Source organism: Phlebotomus papatasi, chromosome 2, assembly GCF_024763615.1.
Source record: "Phlebotomus papatasi isolate M1 chromosome 2, Ppap_2.1, whole genome shotgun sequence".
NCBI classification, from domain to species: Eukaryota; Metazoa; Arthropoda; class Insecta; order Diptera; family Psychodidae; genus Phlebotomus; species Phlebotomus papatasi.
In genome coordinates, this window is record NC_077223.1 from 53731287 (window position 1) to 53758862 (window position 27576).

Consider the following 27576-nt stretch of genomic DNA (forward strand, 5'->3'; position numbering starts at 1 on the left):
CTCAGTCGGTAGGAATAATATGTGCAACATGAGTCAGGCTACAGTTTCTCGGTGCATCTCATATATTTCTGGACTCATTGATGACCACTTGGCAGATCAATTTATTAAATTTCCAACATCCCAGGACGAAAAAAGATCTATCTCTGCGGGATTCCAGGAACAATTTGATTTGAATAATATTATAGGCTCCATCGACTGTACACACATCGCTATTGTTGCTCCGCCACAAAATGATCCTGTTCGTCCCGCCAGACTGTATAGAAACAGGAAACATTATACCAGCATAAATGTCGAGGCTATATGCGATTCAAATCTGTTATTTACGTGGGTTAATGCTTCATTACTGGCTCAACTCACGATAGTGGACTTTGGAGTAAATCGCCTGTTCGAAATTATCTATTAAATAGTCAAGAATTTATCCTTTTAGCTGACAGAGGATACCCTCTCGAGCCATTTATTTTCACGCCATATGCTGATCCTACTACACGAGCTCAACACAAATTTAATAGACTTCATAATCTAGGAAGGAAAGTAATTGAACGCGCATTCGGCATTTTGAAGTCGAAATTTAGATGTCTTCTAAAACACAGAACTCTACACTATTATCCTACAACAGCTGGAAAAATTATTAACTCTTGTTTCACACTTTATAATTACATGAAATTGAGAGGTGTTCAGTTCGATGATCATGAGCACATCCAAAGTTTGTTTCTTTTGCGGTCTGCGTCTTCCAACACCTCCTTGATCATCACTGTTCCTGGGAGTTTCATCTGCAATAGTTTGAGGGTCTGGAAGTTCCTCGATAAGATCTTCCGGAAACCCATTACATGCTGGCGAAAATGATCCAGAAGCTGATGGTGTCAACTGGGAGTGACTTGAAATTGACGGTATCCCCCGTGCCTTAATAGTGCTATCACCTTCGTAAGATATATTCCCGAAAGCAGCCAATGATTTCTGCTCCAAGTTACTCAAAATTCTTTTGCAGCCTGACCTCTCCTTGTGCTTCAACTGATATATCCAATCTGAAATTCTATGCAAACCGCATACATACACTTGCATTAAAATTAATTATACATTTGCGTGGACGTCAGGATTTCGTTACCTTGATCCAATCGTCTTTGACTTTCTGAGGAGGTCCCAAATCATTCAGCATCTTATTTAGTTCGTCCCATGATGCATCGTACCCTGAGGCAAGGGAATCCCAAACACTAGGGTTCTTTATAGCGAAATTCCCAAAACATTCCCTCTGAGACTTTTTGGTGTTTAATCCCTTTCGAGCTCTTTTTGTTCCAGGATTTGTATCTCGAACAACTGACGAATAAGTATGTGCAAAGTGAGGTTATTTTCTACTTGTTCGCAAATTCTCTTGAAGTCATCAATTATGCAATACATACCATTCGGATTGTTTTCTTCGTGCATCTCAGTTTCAAAAGAAGATAATATCACAGCCCACAGTCTATAAATTCACTAGAATAGGAGCATCTGTTACTTACAGCACAATCGGCACGTTGACCAAAGTCGCAAATGACAGAGCGACGATGACACTTTGGATATTGAAATCTTTATTTGCATTTCTTGGGATTTTTATCCAAGATCGCAGAATACCAAATCTTGAAATTTTTAAAATCTTTATTTTGAAACTTTATCTTTATCTTTATTCGCAGAATAGAGCCCTAAGTTTACTTTATCTAGTATTTTAATGACTTTTTGGGCAACTTCAAAACAATGACAATTGGGAATTGGGATTCGTGCTCAATTTAAAAATTTAATAATTAGATAAACATTTAAATAAATTGATAAAGGACTGTATGAATTTGGATTTAATATTTTTTCCCATCTAAAAGATATATTAATTTCACTTCAAATATTATTATAAGTTTTATGGTGTCTACGGTGTTTAAGCAAAAATAGTAAAGTAATTATAGCCAGTTGTTTACCAATTCATAATCGGGTTAAACTGGTTTAAGAACTTTCCAGGGTTTCAAAGAATAAGCTATCTACAGCCCTTTTAAACTTTGACCTTGATAAACCTTTATTAGGTTATGATACAAGGGCATTTTATCTATGGACTATGGAAGAAATGTTTACGTGGGCAAAGTTTAAAACATATCCTCCTGTGACTAAGCTAAAAAAAAAAGCTTAAAACTTTACAACTAATTTATATATATAATTAAGCATCAAAGATGATTTTGTAGGAAACATCAAAATTTTTTTTTATTTTCCCTTTTCTAGAAGATGTCATGATGATTTCACCGCTTTTAATGTTCTAGATTTGAGTCATTTAAGCACTAATTAAATTTAACGGTTTGCTGCCTAAAAAGACATATAGCTATAAAAGAAATAACCTAAAAAGGTAATTGACCATAGAATAGATATTTAAAGAAAACATACCATAGAATTGTTTCATAAATTCATCTGATTTTGCATTTCATGTTAGACAATTTTCTTTCTGTTTTACAACTCAATCTAAAATGAAATCATGCTGTTTATTTATAATGCACTGAAATAGAATAATCTTTGTCTAGCATCAGAAATTCTTCGATTTTCCAATCAAAAACACCTTTTATTCAAATGTTTTACCAACGAAGGCCACCTTGTACCTTTTATCGGTGACCTCCCGCGCACAAAAAAAATATATATATATTGAATTTCTTTTGCAAAAATGCCTGTGTATGAAAAAAAATGAAGTATCTGGCTTTTCATTTGAGAAAAATTGTGCCATACCGCATTTGAAATGTGGTTTGTTTTCTCACTCATTCACAATAATATATCGGCACTTTGACCTCGAACGCCGAACTATTGATCACAATTGTGACGTGGCTGGTGGTGGTTGTCTCACCTGGCGACTTTTTCGCTTTGACTACTCCTGCAACAAAGACAACAATTATGCGCCAACGTGCCTTGCTGCACGCAAACCATTCTGCCAGTCTTATGGAGCATATAATAATCCCGGCCTTTGGGCTCGAGGGGGTGCACCATATGAGGTGGTATTCATTGAGCTTGGCAGCAATCGTGAGCCAGGAGAGAAATCTAAACAGGATTCTCTTCTTCCAAAGTTCACAGTCACCTTCAGGCGCCTCATTTTTCATGAGTAGAAGACTAATTTAATACGAGACACTCAGACGGTAAGAGATGAAAATCATCCATTTTGAGGTCATGGTCATATCCAGCAATCAGTGGGTTTTTTTCTGCCATTGAAATCAAATTAGATTCTAATTCTAGAGCGAGTCATATAGACTTTCACTCTCAAGTGTAATTTTTTAATGGAGGTGGCTAATTATGTGAATGCATGGGAGAATGGAGGGAAATCAATAGAAAGCCCCCAACTGAGAGCAATGCAATTGCGAATAAGTATGCTGTATAATAATCTTAATGGTTAGAAAATCAATAAAAGCGACAATGTCTTGTTCTTATCCATGTATTCAACTTGGCATGAAAGGATGCCAAATTTTGTGGCTTTTATTGAGAGATTTTGAAATATTAAAAAAAAAGATATTTTTAATTCTCAGAATTTTATTACATTCTCTAAAGAGGTCTGACTTTCAATTTTCGAGATTTAAAACAGATCAACAATCACTAAAGACCTTTATTTGCAAGAGACTAATTAAAATTTGCAATTCATTTTATTTTGAGCAAACCTTACTTCCTTGATTTCCTTTCCCTCATAAAGTTTTCGTAGCAAAAAAAAAAGAAGTGGTCTTCAGGAAGAAATAATAAGTAATGTGCAAAGTGATTGTAGTTCTTTGTAACTTTTGTGCAAAATTACATATTTATCTTACATCTATACTTAATGCAATTGCATTTATGCTAATCTTGGCAAATTTTAACCTTTGAATGTGATTTTAAAAGATTGTTTATGTATGAATAAGATTTATTGAGGTATATAATATTGAAATTTTGTATTTTGAAAATTGCAATCAATTTTTATTAAAAATTGTCTTTTTGGCAGAATTTTGACATATCTTCTGAGGGTCTCTACAACACACTTAGAGAAATCAATGGCCATATTTAATAGCAATTTTTCTATACGAATGCAAGCAATTTGCTTCAATATGCACATAAATTTCTATAGTATGTAGAGACAATTAAGGCTTATGGTCTCTACACATTGGTAGAAATTTTTGTCAAAAATTTTGAGGGAAATTGTCTGTATTGCTGTAGGTGGAAACATAAAAGTTCTGTTTAAAAAAAAAATTTTTTGGCCTATCCTTAAGGCTTCTATACATTTGGAGCAATTTTCGTTATTGATTGTTCCCGTGGTGCAAGTTTTACATTTCTTCAAAAAACTTTTATAGATTTGGGGACATTCTCATCAAAAAATGAATTTTTGACCGAATTTGACATTTCCACTTGAGGTTTCTACACACACTGGAAGCACTTTGCGTTAAGGCGTCTGTCTACACACTAGAAGCAATTAAAAAAAATATATTTAAAAAAAAATCCCGTATTATTCCCGTAAGACCTCTACACACTAGGAGCAATTTCTTTTAAAAATGCCTTTTTAGAGAAAATTTCTCCTATCCTTTTAGGCAGAAACGTCATTTTTTTTTTAAAGTCAATTTTTGACTTTTGCCTTGCTTCTGGTGTGTAGACTCCATTATTGTAGGCAGAAATGTCAATTTTTTTAAAAGGGCAATTTGATGAAAATCACCTCTAGTGTGTGGAAACCATTAGAAATTGCTATTTCGTAATCATCACCTGTGTAGGGGGAACAGAGATGGCAAGCGTCCCAGCTTTGCGGAGTGCCCGAACACACAAAAAGATCTATTCGTGTATTATCTTTTCGCATGGTTTTTGGGTACATACCGCTTTCCTACCGATTAAACTGATTGATAAATAAAAAAAAAACATTCCGAAACAAGCAACTGCTTCAGAAAAGTAGGTTTTAAAATATTTTAGTATGAGTAACAATCATACGAACAAATGAAAATAAATCCGAGGAAGTTAAACCATTTAAAGGTATATTACCAATTCACTGTTTTCGCGTTGAAAATTTCAAGTTTTTAAAAAAAAAATCCACATTTAAGCAAATCGGTTGAAAAATAGCCTCCCAAAATGGTTAAAATTTGATGTTCGAAAATTCGATATCGAAATGGTTATCGAACATAGGTATCCAAAGACGAAATATTCGCCTTGACTACCTCTAAAACATATTCGAAAGAAATCGTAGGAGCTGTTTTTGAAATAAGCCAAAAAGAACATGGTTTTGGAGAGAAAGGACGGGGGAGGGTGGGCGAAAAAAGGAAAAAGACTGTCTTAGATAATGTTGACTTTGGGGGGTCGCCGAAAACCACAAGTTGATATCTCTTACCGTTTGGCCTCCGTCCGGACGCCGTTTTGGCGTGTCGCAAGTTGAAAAAAAAAGTGTATTATATAACTGCTCTCTGTTTGAGTTCGAGATGTAAAATCAGAAAGACAATTTTTGTTCCCAATGTGTAACAAGATTTTATGGATGTTATGGCCTCTGCACATTGGGAGCAATTTTCGTCAAAAATTGCTTTTTTGGAGGTAATCGTCTACACTAACTGTAATGGTATTTACACACTAGAGAAATTTATGTCCATGTTGAAGCAAATTCCCTACGCATTTTTAGGAAAAAACTCCTCAATATGGACATAAATTTCTCTAGTGTGTTGTTGTCTTAAGTGAAAACGTCAAAATTCTGCCAAAAATGCAATTTTTGGTGAAAATTGCTCCGAATATTTGGGGGTCATCGCACATTGCAAGAAATTCCAGTTTTTGAGATATTGAAGTAATTTGCTTAGGCTTGTGTAGGAAAAACTGTCAGACATGGGCATGAATATCTTTAGCGCGTAGAGGCCATTACAGTTGTACAAGAAATTCCTTCCAAAACGATATTGATTTAATAGAATATAATTGTCATATTTCGCTCAATATTCTTTGAAATGTATACAGTAAATGGAATTTGTCAGTAATGAGGAAAATGAAATAATAACTTTCAATTGTGGTCTTTTCATACTTTTCACAAAAAAAAAACAAGAGTCATTAAACCTGAACGTTGATGAATTTATTGAGGAAATGGTAAATTAGCAATTGCAAATAAGCGAAAATTTCAATATTTATTAAAGTGCGAATATTGAATATTGTTAATAGCTTTTTAATTATATATATTTTTTTTTATAATTGTGAATTAATTATTGAGAATTTGTTGTTCACTGCAGCAGAAATTTCCCATTTTAGTGAAATTTGAGAACAAAAGTGGAATGCTAAATGAAAATGAATAAATTGTGATTGGCAACAGAAAAAAATGACTAATGTTTTGTTAACAGACGTTTTTAATTAAATAAAATTATAAATATTTGCACGAGACAGACAAATGAAAATTGTGAAGATCTCATCTTATTTGTCTTCAGACCTTCTCAATCGTGCCTGAAAACAATGTTTTGTTTTCACAGTGTTTTTTTTTATGAAGGAAAACCTCACAAAAGATTGGCAATGTTACATGAATTTTTCTTTATTAAAATACTTTTTTTTAAACAATTTTTCTTATGTGAATACTATCACGAGAAAAAAAATTCGCCACACAAAAATTAAACAATATCAATTGACGCAATTTTCTATATAAAAATTTTCTCGCGAAATCGAACTTGGTAAAGTTTATTCAGTATTTGCTGGTAGTTATTTTTTATAAAACTCAACCAAAGAAACTTCTTGTGCAAATTACTTCAAGGTCTGACGATATAAATATAATTTGAGAATTGAATATCAGTGTGAAGGCAAAGAGACGCGATCATACATAAAGATCATACACCAAGAAAATAAACAGTCACTGAGATGATGACGATGAACAACAACAAAAAATCACAATAAAATGTTTATTGATGTAGATGATTTAATGATTCTATTTTATCACTATTATTGGCAACATAAAAAATACAATTTACTAGCATTATTCAGTTTTTTTTTTGACATTAGCTTTATCTTTTATCACAATTTTTGCAAAATTTTTGTTAATTGAAAACAGTTGAACACTTTGCACGCGACGTAAAAGAAAATACATATTTCTTTTAGAATATAAATAGTAAAATATGTGTGTGACTTTGGCATTGATGGCGACAAATGAAATATTTAGCATCGAAAAAAAAAACAGAAACACGAGTTTAATTGCAGTTCAGCAAAAAAATCTCGTGTATTTTTAACTCATTGCGTTGTTTGATCGATCATCTGTTGTTTAAGGAATGAGGAATTATGATTAATGGGAACGAGGGTTTAACAATGAAAATGTTTACTTAAAATTCTTATTTAGTGACAAATTTCACAAACTCTTGCTAGTATTCGTCCAATTTTTGCAATTAATTTGCATATTTCAGAGTCACCTACGCGATCATTACGCAAGAAAAGTTATATTTTTCTCAAGTGTTAATTGACAAAAAGAAGTCGTGGGAGAAAAGTCATCGAATTTTGTGTGCTAGAGAAAAGAGTATAAAAGCACTGACGAGGTTTCTTTAAAGTGAAAATTTACCAAATGACTTTTTCATATAATTACGTCAAGAATTATTAAATTGTACACAGATTTTTGGATATTTCGAAAACATTAGCAATGATTTTTAAGTATAGTCTTTTCTAGGTATTGTAGAAGTTTTTAGCATCTTTACCATTTAGTACCATGTTCATACGATTAAAAAAAAAATCTAATTGGATATGATGTATTGTGGTTCTAACCTAGTACATATAAAATGAATTAGGGGAGACTGGGGCATTTGTAAACATTTTTTATAGTTGCGAATTTCACGCTATATTTTCCAAGCACACAGTGATTTCTTGGAAAATTTTTTATAGCTCATATTTTAACCTTGGATATATAGGTAACATAGGTGTCACTGTGCATTTTTCTCTTTTCACAAAATACCTGGGGTAGAAGTAAACACTTCCTGGGGAGGATGTAAACACCCATATTTCATCCCTTGAAATTAATTTGGCACTTTTTTCAACGATTTTACTTAAGAGATACCGCCTGTATATTTTTTTTTAATAAAGCACTGCATTTATTACATGGAATAATTAAAATGGCAAAAAAAACTAAAAGCATGCAAATCAAAAACTATTTGCAGAGCATTTTCTCCAAATTTGACATCATTTGACTTCTTTATTTATTACAGCGCCACCAATTTTTTTGGTAGCGAATTAGATATTTTGCATGAAGGTTAATTTCCCGCGCTTTTATGTAGGGAAAGTGCTCATAATTTTGGACAGCTTTTAATTTTGGACTCATTGAGGGTAAAATTAGACACTAAAAATAAATTTATTAAAATTATAGAATTTTCTTCCAATATTTGATGAATAATATATTCTATCTAAATATTTGTTTTTTTTTTGAAAGTTCTTTTTTTAATTTTGAATATGATTTGAGTTAAAATTGCTTTGTTGAAACTTCAGTCTGAGCAGTTGCTTAAAAGAAATATGACAGAGCTTCGTGTTTACTTCAGTCTTATTTAGCTGTGGTGAAGTACTAACAATCTTCCCTAGATATTTTATTTTAAGTGATATTATTAAATATTCTTTGAATATTGTATTGATTCATGTCAACAGTGATTTGTTCATTTGACCTGAAGTAAGATTTGCCTTGCGAATTACGTTTTTCGTGTGAAAAATGGGCAATTTTTGAAGAGATTCACCAGTGGAGGTGATATTTGTTACTTTTGATAGATATTTTTTTCTTAAAATTTTGTAATGTTTTAGCTTTTGTGGTGCCTAGTTTGTGTAAATGCTTAGAGAAATAAAGGAGTATTATCTCTACGAACGAGATGTAGTGAGAAAAGCCTTAAAAGGGTTCCTGAAAGACCAGGGAATGCGCGAATCCGTGCGTAGTTGGAGTACCGAATTCAACTCACTTTAATAAATGATTTGGAAGGTTTTTGGGTTCCTTTTGACATTCTATGATTCCTTCTCATAAATAGTAAAAAGACTTGGTAAGATAGGTTCTTGAAATGGAGAATAATAGGCATCCTATTGAGGGGGATTAGATGTCCAAAATTAGAAGCAAAGTGTCCAAAATTACAGTAAAACTCATCTCTACATATCAATTCATTTTTAAACATATCAATACTAATTTTAGTATACCAAGACGATAAACAGCGTGCCAAGTTTCTAAACAACCCTTCCGAAAATAGAATTTTAAAAAAAATCAATTAGTATTGAAAATATCTCGCTTCAAATTTATGGCTTCTAGACACTAAAGAAATTTATGTCCATTTCAAAACAAATTCCCTATGCTTATGTATAGGCAAAACTCTTCAATATGGAGATAAATTTTTCGAATGTGTAGAGGGCATTAGAACATTGATGTTAATAAGCACCATGTCCAAAATTATGAGAACTTCTCCTATTCATTTTGTAAAATTGTTTAAGAAAATGTTAGCGTATTTTTTTTAAGATTTCCCCAGTTCCCCTTATGGTATCTACACACTAGAAGCAATTTTCGTCAAAAAGCGCCTTTTTTAAAAAAAAAATCTGATGTTTCTGCCTACAAGGATAGGGGAAATTTTCTTTAAAAATGCATTTTTTAAAGAAATTTCTTATAGTGTGTAGAGGCCATTAAAACACAGAAAAATACCACGATTATTGTGGGTAAAACTGGTTACACATTAGGGCAAAAAATGGGTGTAAGCAGTTCAATATTAATATAGACAAAAACTTCAAATAATGAGGAAATTTATTAAAGAAATTGCATAGAAAAAATAGGAGTAAGGGAGACCAGGGCAGAATTAGCCACGTATAGTATTATATAGTGGTATCTTATAGTTTGCCTGCGAAGAAATATTGAGGAAACCACTTTATTCTAAATATATCCCTTCCTATTCATTGAAATATTTATCAAACTCATACAAACATTTTTTGTACAAATTATATGCAATGAAAAATTTCATTTGGTGGTTAATTATACCCCGGTCTCCCCTAACAAGATTATCGTAGTAAATTTTTCAACGATTATTGCAGTTATCGGATTTACTCCCATTAAAAAAAAATAGAAGAAACCGGCGCAGTGATAAACATGGGGTAGTCGTAAACACCAATTTTAGATCTACACAACACTGTGGACTTATGTCGATAATTTTTTTAGTGGACAAGGATCATTATCAATAATTACTTATTACTTATTACTCATAACATATTTCCCTCATCTGAGCAAACACCGAAGATGACTTTTTCATTTTTTTTTATTCGTTCCTGAGTTAAATAAGTTTTAAAAGGGACAGATAATCCTAACCGGCTTATGTAGGTGAGATTCTTAACGTGAGCTAACTCGGAGTGCATGCAAATTCGATTTGATGCTGAAGTAGGGAGACGCCATTCAGTTATCTTGAATCAAATTCGTGAAATTATACAAATTTTGTATTTAAACCAAAATATCAAGGATTTGGATGAACTGATAGAAAAGTGATATATGGATGAAATGTAGACCAGAATGTTCTCTATAATTTTCCCATAGAACATGATCTCATCGATTACTCAGAAGCCAAGATAAGCGAGGTTTTTTGTTTCTTAACTCGTTTTTTCATCCAGAGTTCCCCAGGTAGTCATTTGTTGAACTTCAACTATATTAAAGAATTGTTGTATTTTGTGGGACTTTCCATTTAAAACCCTATTTTAAGTGTCTTGGTGGAGTAGAGGCAGTCAAATTGGCATCTGAGTGATTTCAAAGCGTTTTTATGGGAAAAATCATTTTTTTTACACTTAAACGGCAAAATCGGAGTGATAGCGTAGTCTGAGCGGAAAATGATGTATGGACGAAATGTAGAGACAAATGTGTTCTACAATTATGTCGAAGTAATCATCAAAATCGGTTCAGCGACAGTCGAGATAATTGAGGTTATGTGATATTGAAATTGGTTTTTCGACTGTGGCGCCCCTGGTGTTGGTCCCACGAAGTTCAAATATTCTAGAAAGTTGTAGCATTTGGTGAGATCTTTCGTTTAAGCCCTCACTCATCAAAATCGGTCACATAGAACCGGAGATATGATTTTTTGAATTTTGTGAACTTTGACCCCTCATATCTCCGGTTCTATTGAAACCACAGCGCGCATACGCACCATTTTGGAAACGTCCTAGACTGGACTACAACATACTAAAATTTCATTAACTTGCACAATGCCGTTTTTGAGAAAAGTGACTTTGAATTTCGATGAATTTTGACGCTATCACAGCGCCACCTGTGGTGACTTTTTGAACTTCCATCTGAAAGTGCTCATCGAGACGAAACCAAAAAGGTAAAATTTAGGCCGCTATGTTAATTAGAACCGGAGATAGAGGCCGGTCAATGTTCGAACTTTGACCCCTTATAGCTCGGGTCAGGGGTTTTAGATCGACTTAAGGTTTTTTTTGTTTGATAGGTATAATCAACGGCTACAACATACTAAATTTTCAGCCCGATGCACAATGGAATTTTTGAGTTATTTAACTTTTAAGATTTAAAACTTTTCTTTTTAAAAAAAGCGCCCCTAGCGGTGGTTTTATGAACTTGCGATGTTAGAAGAGGAAGTGGCATTTCACGAGAGCTTTCCAAAAAGCCCTCACTTTTTAAATTCTGACAATTAGAACCGGAGTTATGGCCATTTTAAGAAATTTTTTTTGGACCCTTATAGCTCGGGTCGGGGGGGTCGGGGGACCTTAAGTTTGGTATTGATGGAAAGCTCTAAGGCCCAGCTATAACATACTAAAATTTGAGTCCGCTGAATGCCATAGGGGCGGAGCTATTGAGAAAACAAAAAAAGGGGGGTCTTCAAAATGGCGGAAGGAGGGGTGGGGGGTGGGGGTCTATGCACCAAGTTGCAATTTTCACCCGATATATAACCTTTGCCGAAAACCGCAAGTCGATATCTTTTTTAGTTTAGGAGCTATTAAGCTCCAAAGAGCGGCCGGCCGGCCGGCCGGCCGGGAACGTAAAATAGCCACATATATATTCGTGATCAGGAAGTGCTGAAACACATTTTGGCCAAGTTTGAGGTCGATCGGACGACATGAAATTTTGTTAGGATTATAGTAGGTGAGATTGTTAAGAATCTCACCTAATAGGGACACTTCAATGGATTCTCAGTGATCCTTTCATTTTTACCAGTGTACACTGATTATATCATTTTATTTTTACGAATTCAAATAAGAAAATTTCACCTTGTTTTTACTATGTAATTCTTTGATGGAGTATTTTTAATAAAAAAAAATACATTTAAATACAACGTAATCAAAGCTCAAAGTACATTTTTAGTTTGTTTATAAGAACTAAATAAACTCTTTTTATATTATTGTAACCATTGTAACTATGATTCAGTCTTCACTGTCATTAAATAAGCTGAAAAACGATAGTAAAGCGTCCCAGCTTTTTGCAATATACTGGGACACCCTAAGTCCAAATCTCATATCATTCCCAGATGGATGGATAGACAGACTGACGAACATCCAGAAAATCGATTTATATCGGAAAAACGTATTTCTAGATAAGTTTGACTACGATTGATTGAGTTTCGATCGTACCGTGGATCATGGGAACTGAGCTCAAATGTAGATGTGTGGGGCAAAATAATCCCTGGTCGCCAGAAATTTTTGAGCATCCCTAGTGCTTCTGGGAACCAGGGTTTCATGCTTTATCTCTCACAATATGATCACATTTTAATTAATATCATATTTTTTTTGTCGAAAACATCAAGTCGATAAATCAATGTAAGTTCATTCTTTTTATAATCAAATCTTTTTACTGCGAGCCGGACAGAAAAGTATTTTATCCATATCAGAATTATCTCAATGTCAGGCTTTATTGAACTTTATGCCACATAAATGTTGTGTATTTTCACAGCCATGTTTTATAAGATTTTACGGCGATTTTTCATGAATTCGAGTTAATTCAAAAATCTCATGTTATTTTCCATTTGATAAAAGGAAATAAAAAACTTTTTTTTTTGGACCAAAAAGACTATGCTTATCTGATAAAACGTAATCACGAAATGTGATTCACAACTTTTTTTTTTTAAAGGATTTCAATTAGATTGTGAATCACTTAATTTGCCTAAACCGATTGACTCAGAAAGTCTATAATGGGTACAAAAAAATAAGAACCGAAAACTGAATGAGTGTGATATCGTAGCCTTGATGGCGCACCTCAGAACCAACAATATACAGCTGTTTGTCTACTATATTTCTCTGGTTCGTTAATCAATCAACCTCAATGAGAAGTGACTTTAATATCAATTTTGCTGTATATTAAATTCACTGTGGGTTCGTTCTTGCCAATTGATCTCGCTGAATTTAATTTAAATTATCCTTCTGTTCTTTGCAGACACTTATCAACATGGCCTATTGTTGTCTGATACTTCTTGGGAAGTCAATCCAAAAGGTGGTCTTTGGTGAACTTCGAATATCTGAGCAACAGGTAATATTGCACTTAATATATCAAGTTTTCCTTCGTAATTCCGGGGGCGATTTTTGCATGCCTTGCTTATCGTGTTTAATTGGATTTCCGAATGTAAATTACTTTTGGGCAAAAATTTTTCCAGTTTAAAATTTTACTTCCTCTTATTTCTAAATAATTATTTAATTGCAGCACATGAAAGACAAATTCTGGAATTTTGTCTTCTACAAATTCATCTTTGTATTTGGTGTGGTGAATGTACAATTTCTGAATGAGGTGAGTCACTTCCGTAGTTAATTGTCTTTAAGCTGCACTAATTAATGCATCAACTGTGAATAATTGTGTGACTGGGTTGATTATCTCTTTTACAGGTCGTTCTTTGGGTATCTTGGTTCTCAATTCTGGGATTTCTTCATCTACTATCGCAACTCTGCAAGGATCGCTTTGAATATGTAAGTATATAATATATTTTTATGAATAAACTCTTTTAAACACAAAAGTTCCTTATTTACAAAAAAAATACGTGTGGACAAGATTTCTTATCCAATTTCCTGATTGAATTCAAGAGCATAAAATACATATCTGGTTTTTCTAACAACTTATCATTCCTTCTCTTTCTTTTTCTCTGCATTTTGTTAATATTTCTGATAAATTGCTGATATAATTGGTTCAAGTTCAGTCGATTGCCTTTTAAACATATATTTTTGCGGTGTTTCTTCATTCTCATTATCGCCTAAATTAATTATCGCGATATTTTTTTTACCATTTGGTTGTTAATGGTCTGCGAAAAATAAGCAGTAAATGAGGCTGCATGGTAATGTGAGAAATAATAATTGCTATTTTTATTAGTTCTGAAATTTTATTGAATTTGAGTGGGAAATTTAAATCCGACAGAATAATTTGTTAATTGATTGATAGAGATCTTACTTATAAATTCTTTCTCTACTTATTAAATAATTCTCTAATTCTCTACTTATTAAATTCAATTAAGACTCATGCAGAGTTTTCACTTTTAATTTACATTAAATAGTCGATTAATTAGAATATCTAGATGTGCGTGGTTATTATGGTAAATGAAACTATTTTTTTATTGTTTTATGAATTACAGTTCATATGTGATTTGTAGGGATTAAGTTCTTTGAAAAAACTATTTATCGGTTCTCAACCGATTTAAACCGATTTATAATTTTTTTTTTAAATATATCCAAAAATAGTTTAGGAGTAATAAAATTGGTTTTCGGATAAAATTTAGTTACCAGTTAAAACCTTATGATAACCAGCCCAAGAAAACCTTTTCACTGAATATTTAAAGTTGTCTTTTTTAAATAGTAAGTTATTGAACACAAAAACCTATCCTATGAGCCTGATGCATGGAACTGCTTCTTTCGTGCTTTCAGAAAAAAAGCATATTGTTAGAACCATCTTAGAATTCACATAATGTTAATTATCTTTTTCCTCAAAAATTTATTTAAAAAAAAAACAAGGCTTTCAAAAAAGTTTTATTTTAATGTAGTTTTATAAAATCAATTGCAGAATTCAAATGAGAGTGTGACTAAATTAATGTTTTTTTGTAAACATGGATCTAAGGCTTTAGTGACATAATGTTTTCATTCAATTCTTTTCAAAGAGATAAGTAAAAGTATACAATAATGGAAATTGAACCAAGCATCTGTAAATTTTTCAGAATGATTTCTATAACTGTCATATAGGGTAAGTGTGCCAAATTCCGACCAGCTTGCAATTTCGGCCACATTTTTTGTTCTTCGAATATCCATGAATTATTAGTTTTTGCATAGTCTAGAGAATATACAATACAAAAAATAACAAAAAAATGTCGCTTCGACGAGCACGATGATCTGAAAAAGACATTGAAAGAATTCCGGGAGGGCACGGAACTATGAGAATGAAGGTGGCTGAAATAGGGCACCAAAGCTATGTCTACATTTTTATTCCCTTTAAAAATGATTAAGAATGAATTTAGAGAAAATAATAATAATAATTAATAAAAAGAAATACTCCTTATTAAAAACTAACAAAAAATTCAATTTCTAGTAAAAATATAACATTTCAAACTTGAGACTTTGGCGGTTGCATGCAACTATGCCGAAATTTGGCACACTTACCCTATTTGTGATAATATACACAGAAAAATTTTGACTTTAATTTTAAGAATATATAAGACTCCGGGAACTTAAATTGTACGAAAATCCCTGAGACGTTTAACCCTTTAACGACGAGACACTTTTTACGGACTGAAAATCAACAATAAAAATTAAACTGAGAAACATAATCAATGATAAGTCTTACATCTAACTTTGGAAAGTCCAACAGAGTCTGATTCGGAGTATTTTGTGCTTCTATGAACGATAGGGACAAAAATAGCCTAAAAATTTAAGTAATTTTTCTGACAAAACCAATAAATAATATTTTTCGCTTTAATCAAAAATATTACGTATGAGTATTGTAGTTTTTATTGCCAAAAGTGTTTTGCTTAAAAAATTGGAAGTATAAAAAATAAATAAAATCAATTATGGATTCGGGAATTTAAAAATTCGCCTTTCTGAGCTTAAATATTTACTACATAGCAAATAGCAACTTGCAAAAAATATTCTAGGCTCATTCAACCTTCTATACTTTACAATTATGTACAGACATAAGAAAAAAATAACTTTATGTTTATGTAGTCAGGAAAAATTATTTTCTTTATGGGACACCGGTGTTCCAATCGTCCTTAAAGGGTTAAATTCAGAAGCTCTTTGCCAATGAAATGGGCTAGATGGAATGGGCAAGATTCGCACGATGGGTTGTTAAGGTTCGTCATTGCATTTTTTACTGGAATAACTCTTGCTCACAATTAAAAATCATTTACCGATTATTAGATTCAAGTTCCACGAATCCACGGAAACCATTATTTCACTAAAAGAAGGTATCTAAAACAGTTTTCTTCTAATTTTTCTGAAGCACTGTTTTTCTTGCAAATTTATGTCGAAAAATCGACTGAAATGTAAAAATTTCAAATGTGACAACCCTAAAAATTTATCAGCTGTCTTTTCTTTATCTTGCTTTTCCTTTGTTTTCCTCTTGAGGATATGTTGTGATTTTAAGCTGCTGGAGTAACCTGATGAGTTGGCGAACCATAACACTTTCAGTGGTTGAACCAATACGCAGTGTAGTTATTTAGGATTTTTTCATCACTCGGAAAATAATTTTCCTCTTATGCAAGAAAATATTACGTAAATATCAACCCAGATTGACCCTTCATCTATTGGTCTAAAAGTGATTATTTCTGAAAATCAATTTAACTGTGAAAAATCACACGAAATGTGAGTCATCAAAATTTTCCCATTTTAGGCCATTTTTGTATTTGTGATTCTAGAACCTAGGAAAGAAGGGCTAGGTTGCCTATTTTTGCAGTAAAGATGAGGTTTATGATTATCTATCTAATGCTTAAGAAATGAGGAACTAGCACTTTTCAAACAAAGAGAAAACTCGGATTGTTCGAAGGCTCGCGCGTGCGAAGCATGCCTCACTTCCCCTATGGTATTAATATCAAATATTAACGACATTCCCTGAAACGCCTGAAATCCTTGAAATCTTTTGAAATACCACCGGCAAGATTCTCATGCTCTAGTTCTCTCCTATCCTTTAGCATTATTAATCGATGTGAAAAAAATTACTTAATTTTTTTCTCTATTGCATTTTGCAGCTCTCATTCTCACCCACAACACCCGGATGGTCGCATTTCCGTCTTGTGGCTCTACTATCGGCCATCCTCACTCTCTCTGGGCTCATGTTCATCATCTGCATCGGCGTGGGACTCTTCGGTGGCATAAACACATTCGCCTTCATGGCGGCCGAGGTAAGTTTCTTGGCAAAAACACCTCTCTCTGTGCCAAATTATATTGCAGAGAGAGGCTTCTTGGCACTTTCGCCCCAATGTTTTCGCGATTATTTCTTCTGCGCATAAATTTTCTCTACTGACTCATTAGTTAGTAGATTGTGAATGAAATTGTTATATTATTTGCTTTTTTTGTGGGGCAAAATATGTTTTGTTGATTTTTATTGAATTTCTAATCAATTTCATTATCAAACAAAATAGTCCTAAAATACATTGTAAACATATTCAAAGATGATAATTTTATACAAAAATTTTCTATCTTGCTGTGAATATAAAGATGATCAACATTAGAGATAAGTTTAAGATTGACGTCGTCTCTTGACGATACGTATATACCAGTAGTGAATGTCGAATATGCTCTGGAGAGGCGTTTTTTCTGCGTCATGGATAATTACAATGTTACACAATCTTGCCATTCTTGGAGTTTATTCTGTCTAAAAGTGAAAATATTAAAGGTGCCTTCTCCTAACAAATTGAAAGCTCTTTCTAAGCTAAAACCTTGTCTTCCTCCTTGAGATACTTTTGGGAATAGCATCAATATCATCCTTTTTTTTTGGGAATTGTTCTTTTTTTCTTTGTTTGTAATTTACACAAACAATCACCTTAAGCACATAATTTTGTGGTCAATTGAAGTCAGAAAAATCACGATTTTCGTGCAAATGGAACAATTTACTATGCTAATCGAGGTCTTGTCCTAAAAAATAAAAGAAACAAGGTTCAAGACAATTTGACGAAGAGAAATACTGGAAGAATCTCGAAAATTTTTGTTAAATTAAAAAAAAAAAGTGGTTCCAACAAAATTAACAATTAATTTCTGAAATGTTCTGCAAATGCAAAGAGTGTTAAATGAGACTGAAAAGACATTATGAAAAATTCTTTAACCTTCTGCGGAGCTATAATTGTAAAAGAAATCACAATGGGTGAAAAAAAATGCAAGAAAAATTACAATTCAGAGCGTTTAGTCTCAAGTTTTGAATAATGTTAATTCATATGTTGCGTGATAAATTTTTCCTAATTAATTAAGAAAATAAAAGAATCGTGTAAAACATGAGGGAAGAAAAATAATAGAATTTCTCAGTAAAATTATTGTAAGACTCAAACAAGTCACAAAAAAGGTGTTTTGTGCCTAAAATTAAGGTCTCAAACAACATACAAGTTTTGTTTTTGACAATTGTAGCTAAAACTCAGACTCTCACCATTCCACTCAGAACCACAGAAGAAATCGAATAACAATTAATAGGATGTGCCTAGACGAACAATTGTGTCTGGTTCTGTTTTTATTTCCGCGGTTTTTTTCACCACCGAATGAGCTTCTGTTCTTAAGGTATTCTATTCAAATTGCCATAATTTGACGAATAAATTGAGGAGAATGAGGTGTTAGATGAGTATCTTAACAAGTTTTTTGTCCACTTTGGGTATGATTCTTTGATTTCCTAATAAACTCCCAAATAACTACGTGATTTATGATCATCGGAATTGCGGTAGTATTGCCAAACATTAAAGAGAAAAAAGAAATAACGAGCTGATAAAAGCCTTCTAGAGAACTCCTAATTCGCGTGTTAAGTCTAGCATGAAAGGGTACTTGAACTTGCTATAAAATTTTCATTATCACGCAAAGTGGTAAAAAGTATTTTTCAAGACTTATAAAATGAAGGTTGCTGTTTTTTTTTACATAAAAATACTAATTTTGACACAAGTCAAAGGTGTGCTAGAGTAAGATGGCGTAATTCAGAATACTGTCTATTTTGGAATTTTAAGATTATCTACTGTTTTAGATAGTCGAATTGAGAATGAAAATCATAAAGAAGTACAAAACTTTACATTCGAGAGTACTTCTTCATTGTCTTTTTTTCTCTTGCCATGTAAAACTCTTAGGGAATCTCAAAGATCTAAATTAGACATGATTCCAAATTACCCCATCTTACCCTATCGCTCTTAATTATAAGATTTTTTTTACTATGCAAAGTAAAATAATTTAAAAACATTATTACGAAGTATGTTTATTGACAATTTTCTGAAGCTTTCATGTTGGCAAGTGTAGTCACAAAAGTGGTGAGCCAACAATTTTCTCTAAAGATCAACTCTGACGTCAAAGCAACAAATTGTCTAAATTAATTTTTCCATTAATATCTTTGTTATTCGAGTTTAAAAAAAAAACACACATACAATTTCTGTCACTTTCATTGCAATTTAAATGGTTGAATTGATGATTTTTGTATATGAATTTTTAGTGAAAGTGTTAATGCATTTTATAAATCCAAAAAAAAAGACTTTCACTTATTGTCCTTTTTCTCAAAAAAAAAAAAAACTTCTCACAGTAAAGAGTCACTTTTTTCGCCCAGTCCGCTCATTTGCAAATTAATCTTTTTGCATTGCCACTATATAATGGGAAGAAAGGGTATTGAAAAGAAAAATCTGCTAATTGAATAACTTTTGATGTAAATTGTGTGCATTATTTTGTCACCTTGAGAAATGTATAAAAATTGAAAAAAGTGATTGCTTAAAGCAAGTCAAGATAATCCACTCACCACAAGAGCACCCATATAAAATGTGTTTTGTGATTGTGAGAAATTCTAATAATTCCAACGTTTTTTTATTGTTAAAAATCCAAAGCAAAAGTATAATATAATTTATCGTTTTTGAGATACCCAAGTGTGTGTAATTATGACCCCTGCTTAAATTGAAATATTCTACTACAACGACTACAACCTGTAGAATAACCTCAAGAATGTATTTATAAAGAAATTGTCATGTTGTGAAGAAAAACTTAGAAAGGTGATAAACTATATCAAAAACTTACCGGGCCATAAACAATTGGAACTGGTTCAGGCATTTCAAGGATTCCTAAACATTTCCAAACGAAGATAAAATTGCCTGTAACGTTTAACGCTTTAAAGATTGTTTTTTTTTTTAATTTGACTTTGAAAACCCATTATTAGAAGTTACCAACACGTAATGAGAGACATCTCATATTTAGGGTAGATGAGTCAATACATTTTCGCCAGTAAGCCCTTTTTCGCCACCTAAATTAAAATCGCATTTTAAGAAAATTATGAGTTCATGGAACTACGAAATGAGTATTATTTCGTGACCTCTAGCCAAATAAATCAGAAAACCATATCAGATGCTCCACCGACTAGATTATTTGCAAGTTAATTAAATAAATTGTCGACAAGGTGAACAGTCACCAAAAAAATATGGAGTTCTTAATAAACTTGTCAACGCTCAGACAAACTATCTTGCATTATTTTATGTTTTTCAGTACAGTATTCGATGTTTTTTTTTTCACTGAAAGTCAATCCGTTATTAACTAAGCTTTGTTCTAATATCATTTTTTAATAATGTTTTCCAAAAAATAAAGAAATACGGATGTGGTGAAATAGGGCTTACTTTTTTCGGTTGTGTAAGTACTTTTCGCCACTCATTTTTCCAAGCATTTTACAAGTGGCGCTCCTCGCGGAATTTAGTTGAAACAGGCGTAATTTTCAATTGATTTTTGTCGCAAATAAAATATGTGCAAAAAATAATTCGAAATACTCTAATAATTGTCTAGAATCGGTGTTAAATAAGAAAATTACTGTGCCGTGTTCTTTTGGGGGTTTTCGAAAGCTGCTGTTTCTTAAAAAACAATTGAAAACAAGTGGCGAAAAAGTGCTTATACAATGGCGAAAAAGTGTTCACAAGGTGGCGAAAAGTACTGAAACATGCATTGTTGCAGGAAATGTACTTTTTCAACCAAATACTCAAAAGTTCCCGGAAAGTCTCCTAGTTCAATAGATAGACAATGCTTCAAAGCACTTGTACACAAAATTTCTTTTTATTTCGACAAAAACTATAAGAATTATAAGGGTGTCAAACCTTAAGGTGGCGAAAAGTACTTACTCTACCCTACGTTAAGTTTTACACAAAATTTTAACATCTACCTTCAGTTACCATGAGCTTATCTGACGTTATTACTTAAACATTAGAGAGAGAGAGAGAGAGAGAAAGAGAGTCCCGTAAATTTCGTTAAGGTAAGCGAGTGAGGGAGTTTCACTTGATGTGGATATTAATGCGAAACTTTGGAAACGCCTGGATTTTAGATACAATAAACTAAAATTTCATCAAAATCGGTTAATAAACACCGAAAATATAAATGCTGTTAAGTTATTTTCAATTATAGCTTCGGTCGAACCATGGTTAGGTCAAAGTGTTACCTATCGTGGGAAAGATTTCGATCTCAGTTACAACATACTACAAATAGAAACATAAGGCATTTTCAGATATTAGACATCGATAATTTAAATTCGATTTTTCGTTTTCAGGGTAAATTTTGGTGGTCGTATGAAGTTGCATTCTTATGAAAAGTTGTAGCATTTAATGAGACCTTTTCAAATCACCATCGAATCGAATTTTAACAATTGAAAACCGACTATATAACCAGTTTACGATTCATTGTTTTAACCATATTTTTTTTATCGAAAACACTTAGAGCTGTAACTTTACTAAAATTTGAAACAGAATACTTTGACCTGATTCTCTTTTTAGGTGAAAAGGATATCCTGTAATTTGAGGTTATATGTATGATCTAACTTAGAAAATGAAGATTGCGTCACATAAAGTGGAAGTTCTTTTATATCAAATATAAATCGGATGGTTATGAAGTATATTACTTTTCTGACGTCATAGTTTGTTACGGAAAATTCGCCATTTTGAATTATTGAAGGTCAAAGGTCCAACCACTTTGTGAGGCTCATTTTTCACCCCGTTTGGTTAAATTTGGATTTTTTGGAAAAGTATTGCAATTTAGAACCCGGGTGCATCGGTGTTCATCGGTAATGAACCGATTAAGTATCGATTTTTTGATTTAAAATGCTTTTGTGATTTATGAATCAATTTGATCTCTAGTAGATCAGTAATACCAAAAGATCATGCAAAAAAAACTAATTCACGGTGAGCTCTATCTCGTGAGTTCGAGCATTCCGCAAAGCTGGGACGCTTTGCCATCTTTTTTTTTTTAACTTCTCTACCGGTTTTTGTTCTCCACGCTAAAATGTATATAAACAGAACTGACACAATTTCAAAAGCCGGAATCTCGTGGGATATCTCAATTGACACTCTTGAGTGGATTATTTTCTGAATATAAGAATATTATTTGAGATCCTTCCTCGTGCGCTTTTTGTTTTTTCATAGAAGATTCACAAAAAAATTTTTCAACAAAAGAAAGATAAATATTTGTGCAAAAATTAATACAACTTCTCAAGTGACTTATTCCGCATATTTACCAACTTATTTCGTTCCTTTATGTCCCAGAAAAAAAAGCTTGTAAGATAAAGTTACGAGATTTAGTCAAAATATATATACAAAAAATATTACGTATAGATTATTTTTCGAGTATTTATCCAGAAAAAGAAAATATTTTCATGGTAAAATATAAATATCTTTACAAAAAGCATAAACTTACCAGATTAAAAATGATGAAAAAAAAAGAAGTAGAATTTCTAATTAAAAAGCAACTCAATTAAATATTCATAGTTTCATCTATGTATGTATATTTATGTCACTATTTGTGTATCTTTCTTTATTAACAGCTTCTCGGGTAAAATATTTAGTTGGCAGAATATGTTCTGTATTTGAACAAGTAAACGTGGAAGCTGTATGACTTAATAAATGGAATACAGAAAACATAGTCTTATGGAGAATCAATGTAGAAAATCCCAATATTTTAATCTTGTCTTATAGTTTCTCAGAATTTCATACAACTTGAGTGTTTCATAAGAAAAATCACAAAAAAATTAAATGGAAAAGATTTTCAAGAGCATAAATATCAAATTTAAATGATATGCTGGGTTTTTCCGAGTATTTCATTTAGATCGCTTATTTAATCGCTAGGAGTTAATGATGTCAGATTCACACCCCCACCTCCCTTCCGCTATTTTAGAACACTCCTAAATTTTATTTTCTCAATTACTCAGCCTCTATGGCATCGATCGATCTTAAATCATAGCATTTGATTAAAAAAAAACTGAAGGTCTTTCGACCCCTCTGACACGACCTGTAGGGGATAAAAATTTGATTTTAAAATTTAAAATGGTCATATCTCCGGTTTTAATTGTCAGAATTTGAAAAATCTTGATGATTTGAAAAACTCTTGTCCAATACCTACACAACTCTTACTAGCGTCCCAACTTTCTCCGATTATTTAATCGAAAATCCGATTAATAGAAAAATCGATTTTGGAAAATCGATGTCGAATATCTCGGAACTTCCATTTTCAATTTTGATAAAATATTGGTACGTGGAACTGAGGTAAAGAGCTTTCCAACCTACGGTGGATCGTACTTTGCTCTCGCCCTACCCTGACCCGCGCTATAAATGAAAATAAATTTACCGGACCTTAAGAGAAATTAATCGTACAGTTTTTTTTTGCTCACCGTTTATTGCATTTTCGTTTTATTTCTTCAATTTTCTTATATTATTATCACCTAGTGCCACCGAGTATGAGATAAGGTAATGCCGTAATGGAAAATTTGCGTAAGAATTGCAATGAAAATGCGTAAATTATTTCGTTAATGAGGTGAGGCTACGGTGAGCATTTTATTGTCAATGTGAATCTGCCCTTAAGCCAGATGGCTTAACTGCGTTATCACACTTGCACATTAAAATTTTAATATGATTCACATTAATTGTCGCTGGTGAGAGTCCAAATGTGTAATTTGTATGTTTGAATCATTTTAAATTCAAAATTTGATCTATTTGTTGATAAAAAGGTAGACTTGAACCGCAAAATTTGATATAAATTGATTTATAGCATTAATGCGAAAAATTAATGCGATTTTCTCTTTAATTTTTTAATGTGAAAAATATTTATGCTTCAGGTAAATTTAAACTTATTTTTGCAGGCCAAGTCCACTTCTTTATCAATAAATAGAAAAACTCCAAATATTAAGTGACACGAAAGACACAAATAACATATTTCGACGCTCACAAGCGACAATTAATGTGAATCACATTAAAATTTTAATGTGCAAGTGTGATAACGCCGTAAGGCCACCGGAAGCCGGAATTATGGTACCTGAGATTCTATACAGGGGACCTCGGAGATCTAGCAACTCAGGGTGATTACGACTAGGAACTCTTGAAAATTCGATTGTGAATTGAATTATGGGGGTATGGAATCGTATTGGGACAATTTTATCCATTTCGGCCACCAACTACAGTTCTCTCAATGCGATTCTTTAACCCGATTATTTATGCTTATCTGAACTTATCACCGGTTTTTTTATGTTATTTTTACAACTTTTAGGGGTGAATTTTGTTCGTAAGAGTGAACGAAACCTCTAATACCGTCGTTGCGGGTGACTTTGCACGTTTTTTCGCTGTTTTTCAACTTTACCCTCAAAAATTGGACAGTTAAAGTGAAGGGAGGGGGGTTAATGGGTAAAATTATTTGTATTCAGTTGTTAATGAATAGAATTTGTGCCACTAGCATTAATTTTATAAAATTTTACTATGTTTAAAAAAATCAAGAAAAGAGGCTTGCACTTGGGATAAGGTGCGGGTGACTTTGCACTTTTTAATAAATACTAAAAAATCAACAATTTCTGATAATAAACGACAATGAAGATCTTCAGTTCTAAGGGTAAGATGCACGAGATCTACAAGATGACGTGGTCGCCATCTTGATTTGACGTTTCTGTCCGCCATTTTGAATACTTGTCAAACCCTAAAACTAGTCCGATTGGGTTGAAATTTTAGTATGTTGTAGCTGATGTCAAGACCTTTTCAAAACGTATCTATGTTCCAGTCTACGTTAAGTATTTACCTAGATACAGAGGCTCAAAGTTTTAAATTTTGTAATACTCATATTTTGGCGGTCTTTATTTTTTAATATTCAATATTTGGAACCTAAACGAAATGCCTCAGTAACTATTAAAAATGGTTGAGACTTTTATTTTATATATTTATTTACTCTAACATAATTGAAAAAAAAAATAAACGAAAAGCGCATTTAATTAATTTTTTATTTTTCATCTTTGCGAAAACAGTTTGTAAGATTCTCAAATAATGCACTGTTATAAACAAAAACATTACTTTTCTTATTGTTTGTTTGTTAGATCTCATCGCCTAACGATAGCGCTGTCTTTTTTGTGATGGTTTTGATAAAAGAAGCTCCCTGTAGTTCTATATTCATGAAAATGTCAAAATTTTGAACTTGGAGCCCCTATATCCAGACAATCACTTGACCTAGGTCGGATTTTATATATGTTCTGAAAAGGCCTTGACATCAGCTAGAACATACTAAAATTTCAGGTCAATCGGATGAGGTTTTTGTTTTGACAGTTATTCAAAATGGCGGACAGAAACGTCAAATCAAGATGGCGACCATACCATCTTGTAGATCTCGGTCACTTTATATTAAATTCCCACAAAATTGGATAATTTTTAACCAAATACTTCTATAATAAAGCTTTAGAAAGACCATTATATGCAATTTTATAACATAAATCATGCGTTCTTAGGAAGATAACAGAGAAAAAAAAATATTTTAATAGAAATAATCCACAAAATCGAAGTGGATTATTCTAGCCAGATAAATTTAGATTGGATTTGGGCAATTTACTACTCTGAAATCGATTTCGGAATTGCACCTTCAGATAACTTTTTCACGGAGCCGTTTTTTGACAAAATACCTATATTAGCATTTCATTGACTATTACTGAAACTACAAGAATCCTTTTAGGGATCATTGTACCTTACTTGGTACATAATATATCCCTATATACTTTGACATGGTAGACCGGATCGGCGAAGACCATCAATAAGCGCTAGAATTTATGAAAGTCTTACGGACAGCAGAGTGCAAAGTCACCCCCCGAGTGCAAAGTCACCCGCAACGACGGTACACCTAAAAAGGTAGTAGGGTGGCAGCATTACTTATGGCCTGTCTTTAGTTTATAGCCTTGTCATTATTTTTGCCAAACGAAAATGATTCCGAAAACCAGAATATCACGGATTTTGAAAACCGAAAATCAAATATTCTTAATTTTGTGAGTTTTCGAAATCATTTTGTGACAAAAAATGGAGATTTGTGCGACAAGGTCATAAAAGTAAAGATCGACCATAAGTAATACCACAACCCTATTTGCACCTATTTTGGATCAACAGCGTTAAGTAGTCTTCATACTAAAGGTTTAGCCCAGTTTCCAAAGGTCTCAAAATCCTAAATAGCAACCAATTGTATTGGTTCTTTCAGACTCTAATGGATCATTTCCTTTTAATATCCTATCCTAAGTTAAAATTTTCTAAAAAGTCCTGTCTGATAAGAAATGAGTGATGTTAAGTCATATGGCTGAGCCCTAGGTCTGAAGTACAATTAACATTATTTTAACAATTTCGAATTTATCTCAATGAATAAGTAATGTAGTTAAAGCTTTAACGTAAAATTGAATGAACAGACGATTTCTAATTTGATTTTGGGATGGGTTTTAATTTAATACCACTTACAAATGGGTGTATACAACCGAATTAAAGTGGTTCATATTACATATTGCATGCTTTTTCTTTTACAGTGCGTTCTCTTGTCCATCCGAACACTTCATGTTCTCGTGCGTTACGGTTTATTCCTGTACGACATGAGGAATGGTGGATTGAGTGGAGAAGCCGTGTCATGGGATAAGAGAGGTCCTGTGGCTTATTATATTGAACTGGGTTTCGAAGTGGCAGCTCTCCTTGTTGATCTTGTTCATCATTTGCACATGCTCTTCTGGAGCAATATCTTTTTGTCAATGGCTAGTTTGGTCATTATCATGCAATTGCGTTATCTTATTCATGAGATTCAGCGCAAGATTAAGAAACATCGAAACTACCTCTGGGTTCTCAATCACATGGAAAAGAGTTATCCTTTAGCCACAACTAAGGATCTCACTGAGAATTCTGACAACTGTGCCATTTGCTGGGAAAAAATGGAATCTGCTCGTAAACTTCCCTGCTCTCATCTCTTCCACAAGTAAGTTTCTCGCATCACATGCTCTAGTTTTATTTTTTGGTTTTTTTTTTAACAATTTTCTTTCACAGTTCTTGTCTCCAGTCCTGGCTTGAGCAGGACACAAGCTGTCCAACGTGCCGTCTGGCCCTCAGTGTTCAGCACAATGTAGCATTGCATCCTAATATGGACAGAATCGATGAACCGGAGACAGCTGGACGTGCCAATAATCACTTCTTCCACTTCAATGGTAATCATTCTTTTCAGCCTAAATTTTTCTTTTATTCTGCTTCAAGTATTTCAACGGCAAAAAAAATACACACCGTGCTCTCAGACCATTCCACCTAAAAGTTT

The 27576-nt window shown here is 32.8% G+C and overlaps 2 protein-coding genes across 2 annotated transcripts in view; one reads left to right on the forward strand and one right to left on the reverse strand.

Annotated features, from left to right (window-relative positions):
• LOC129801718 (rhodanese domain-containing protein CG4456) overlaps positions 1–27576 on the reverse strand; it is an 887636-nt gene that overhangs the window by 168780 nt on the left and 691280 nt on the right. The gene's annotated exons all lie outside the window — the stretch shown is intronic.
• The window catches only part of LOC129801681 (E3 ubiquitin-protein ligase AMFR-like), a 46110-nt gene that overhangs the window by 10549 nt on the left and 7985 nt on the right, over positions 1–27576 (forward strand). The window contains exons 3-8 of the mRNA XM_055846953.1: positions 13289–13381; positions 13553–13636; positions 13732–13812; positions 17067–17219; positions 26810–27246; positions 27315–27472. Of these exons, the coding sequence (XP_055702928.1) occupies positions 13289–13381; positions 13553–13636; positions 13732–13812; positions 17067–17219; positions 26810–27246; positions 27315–27472 (1006 nt within the window). The remainder of the gene's footprint in view (positions 1–13288; positions 13382–13552; positions 13637–13731; positions 13813–17066; positions 17220–26809; positions 27247–27314; positions 27473–27576) is intronic.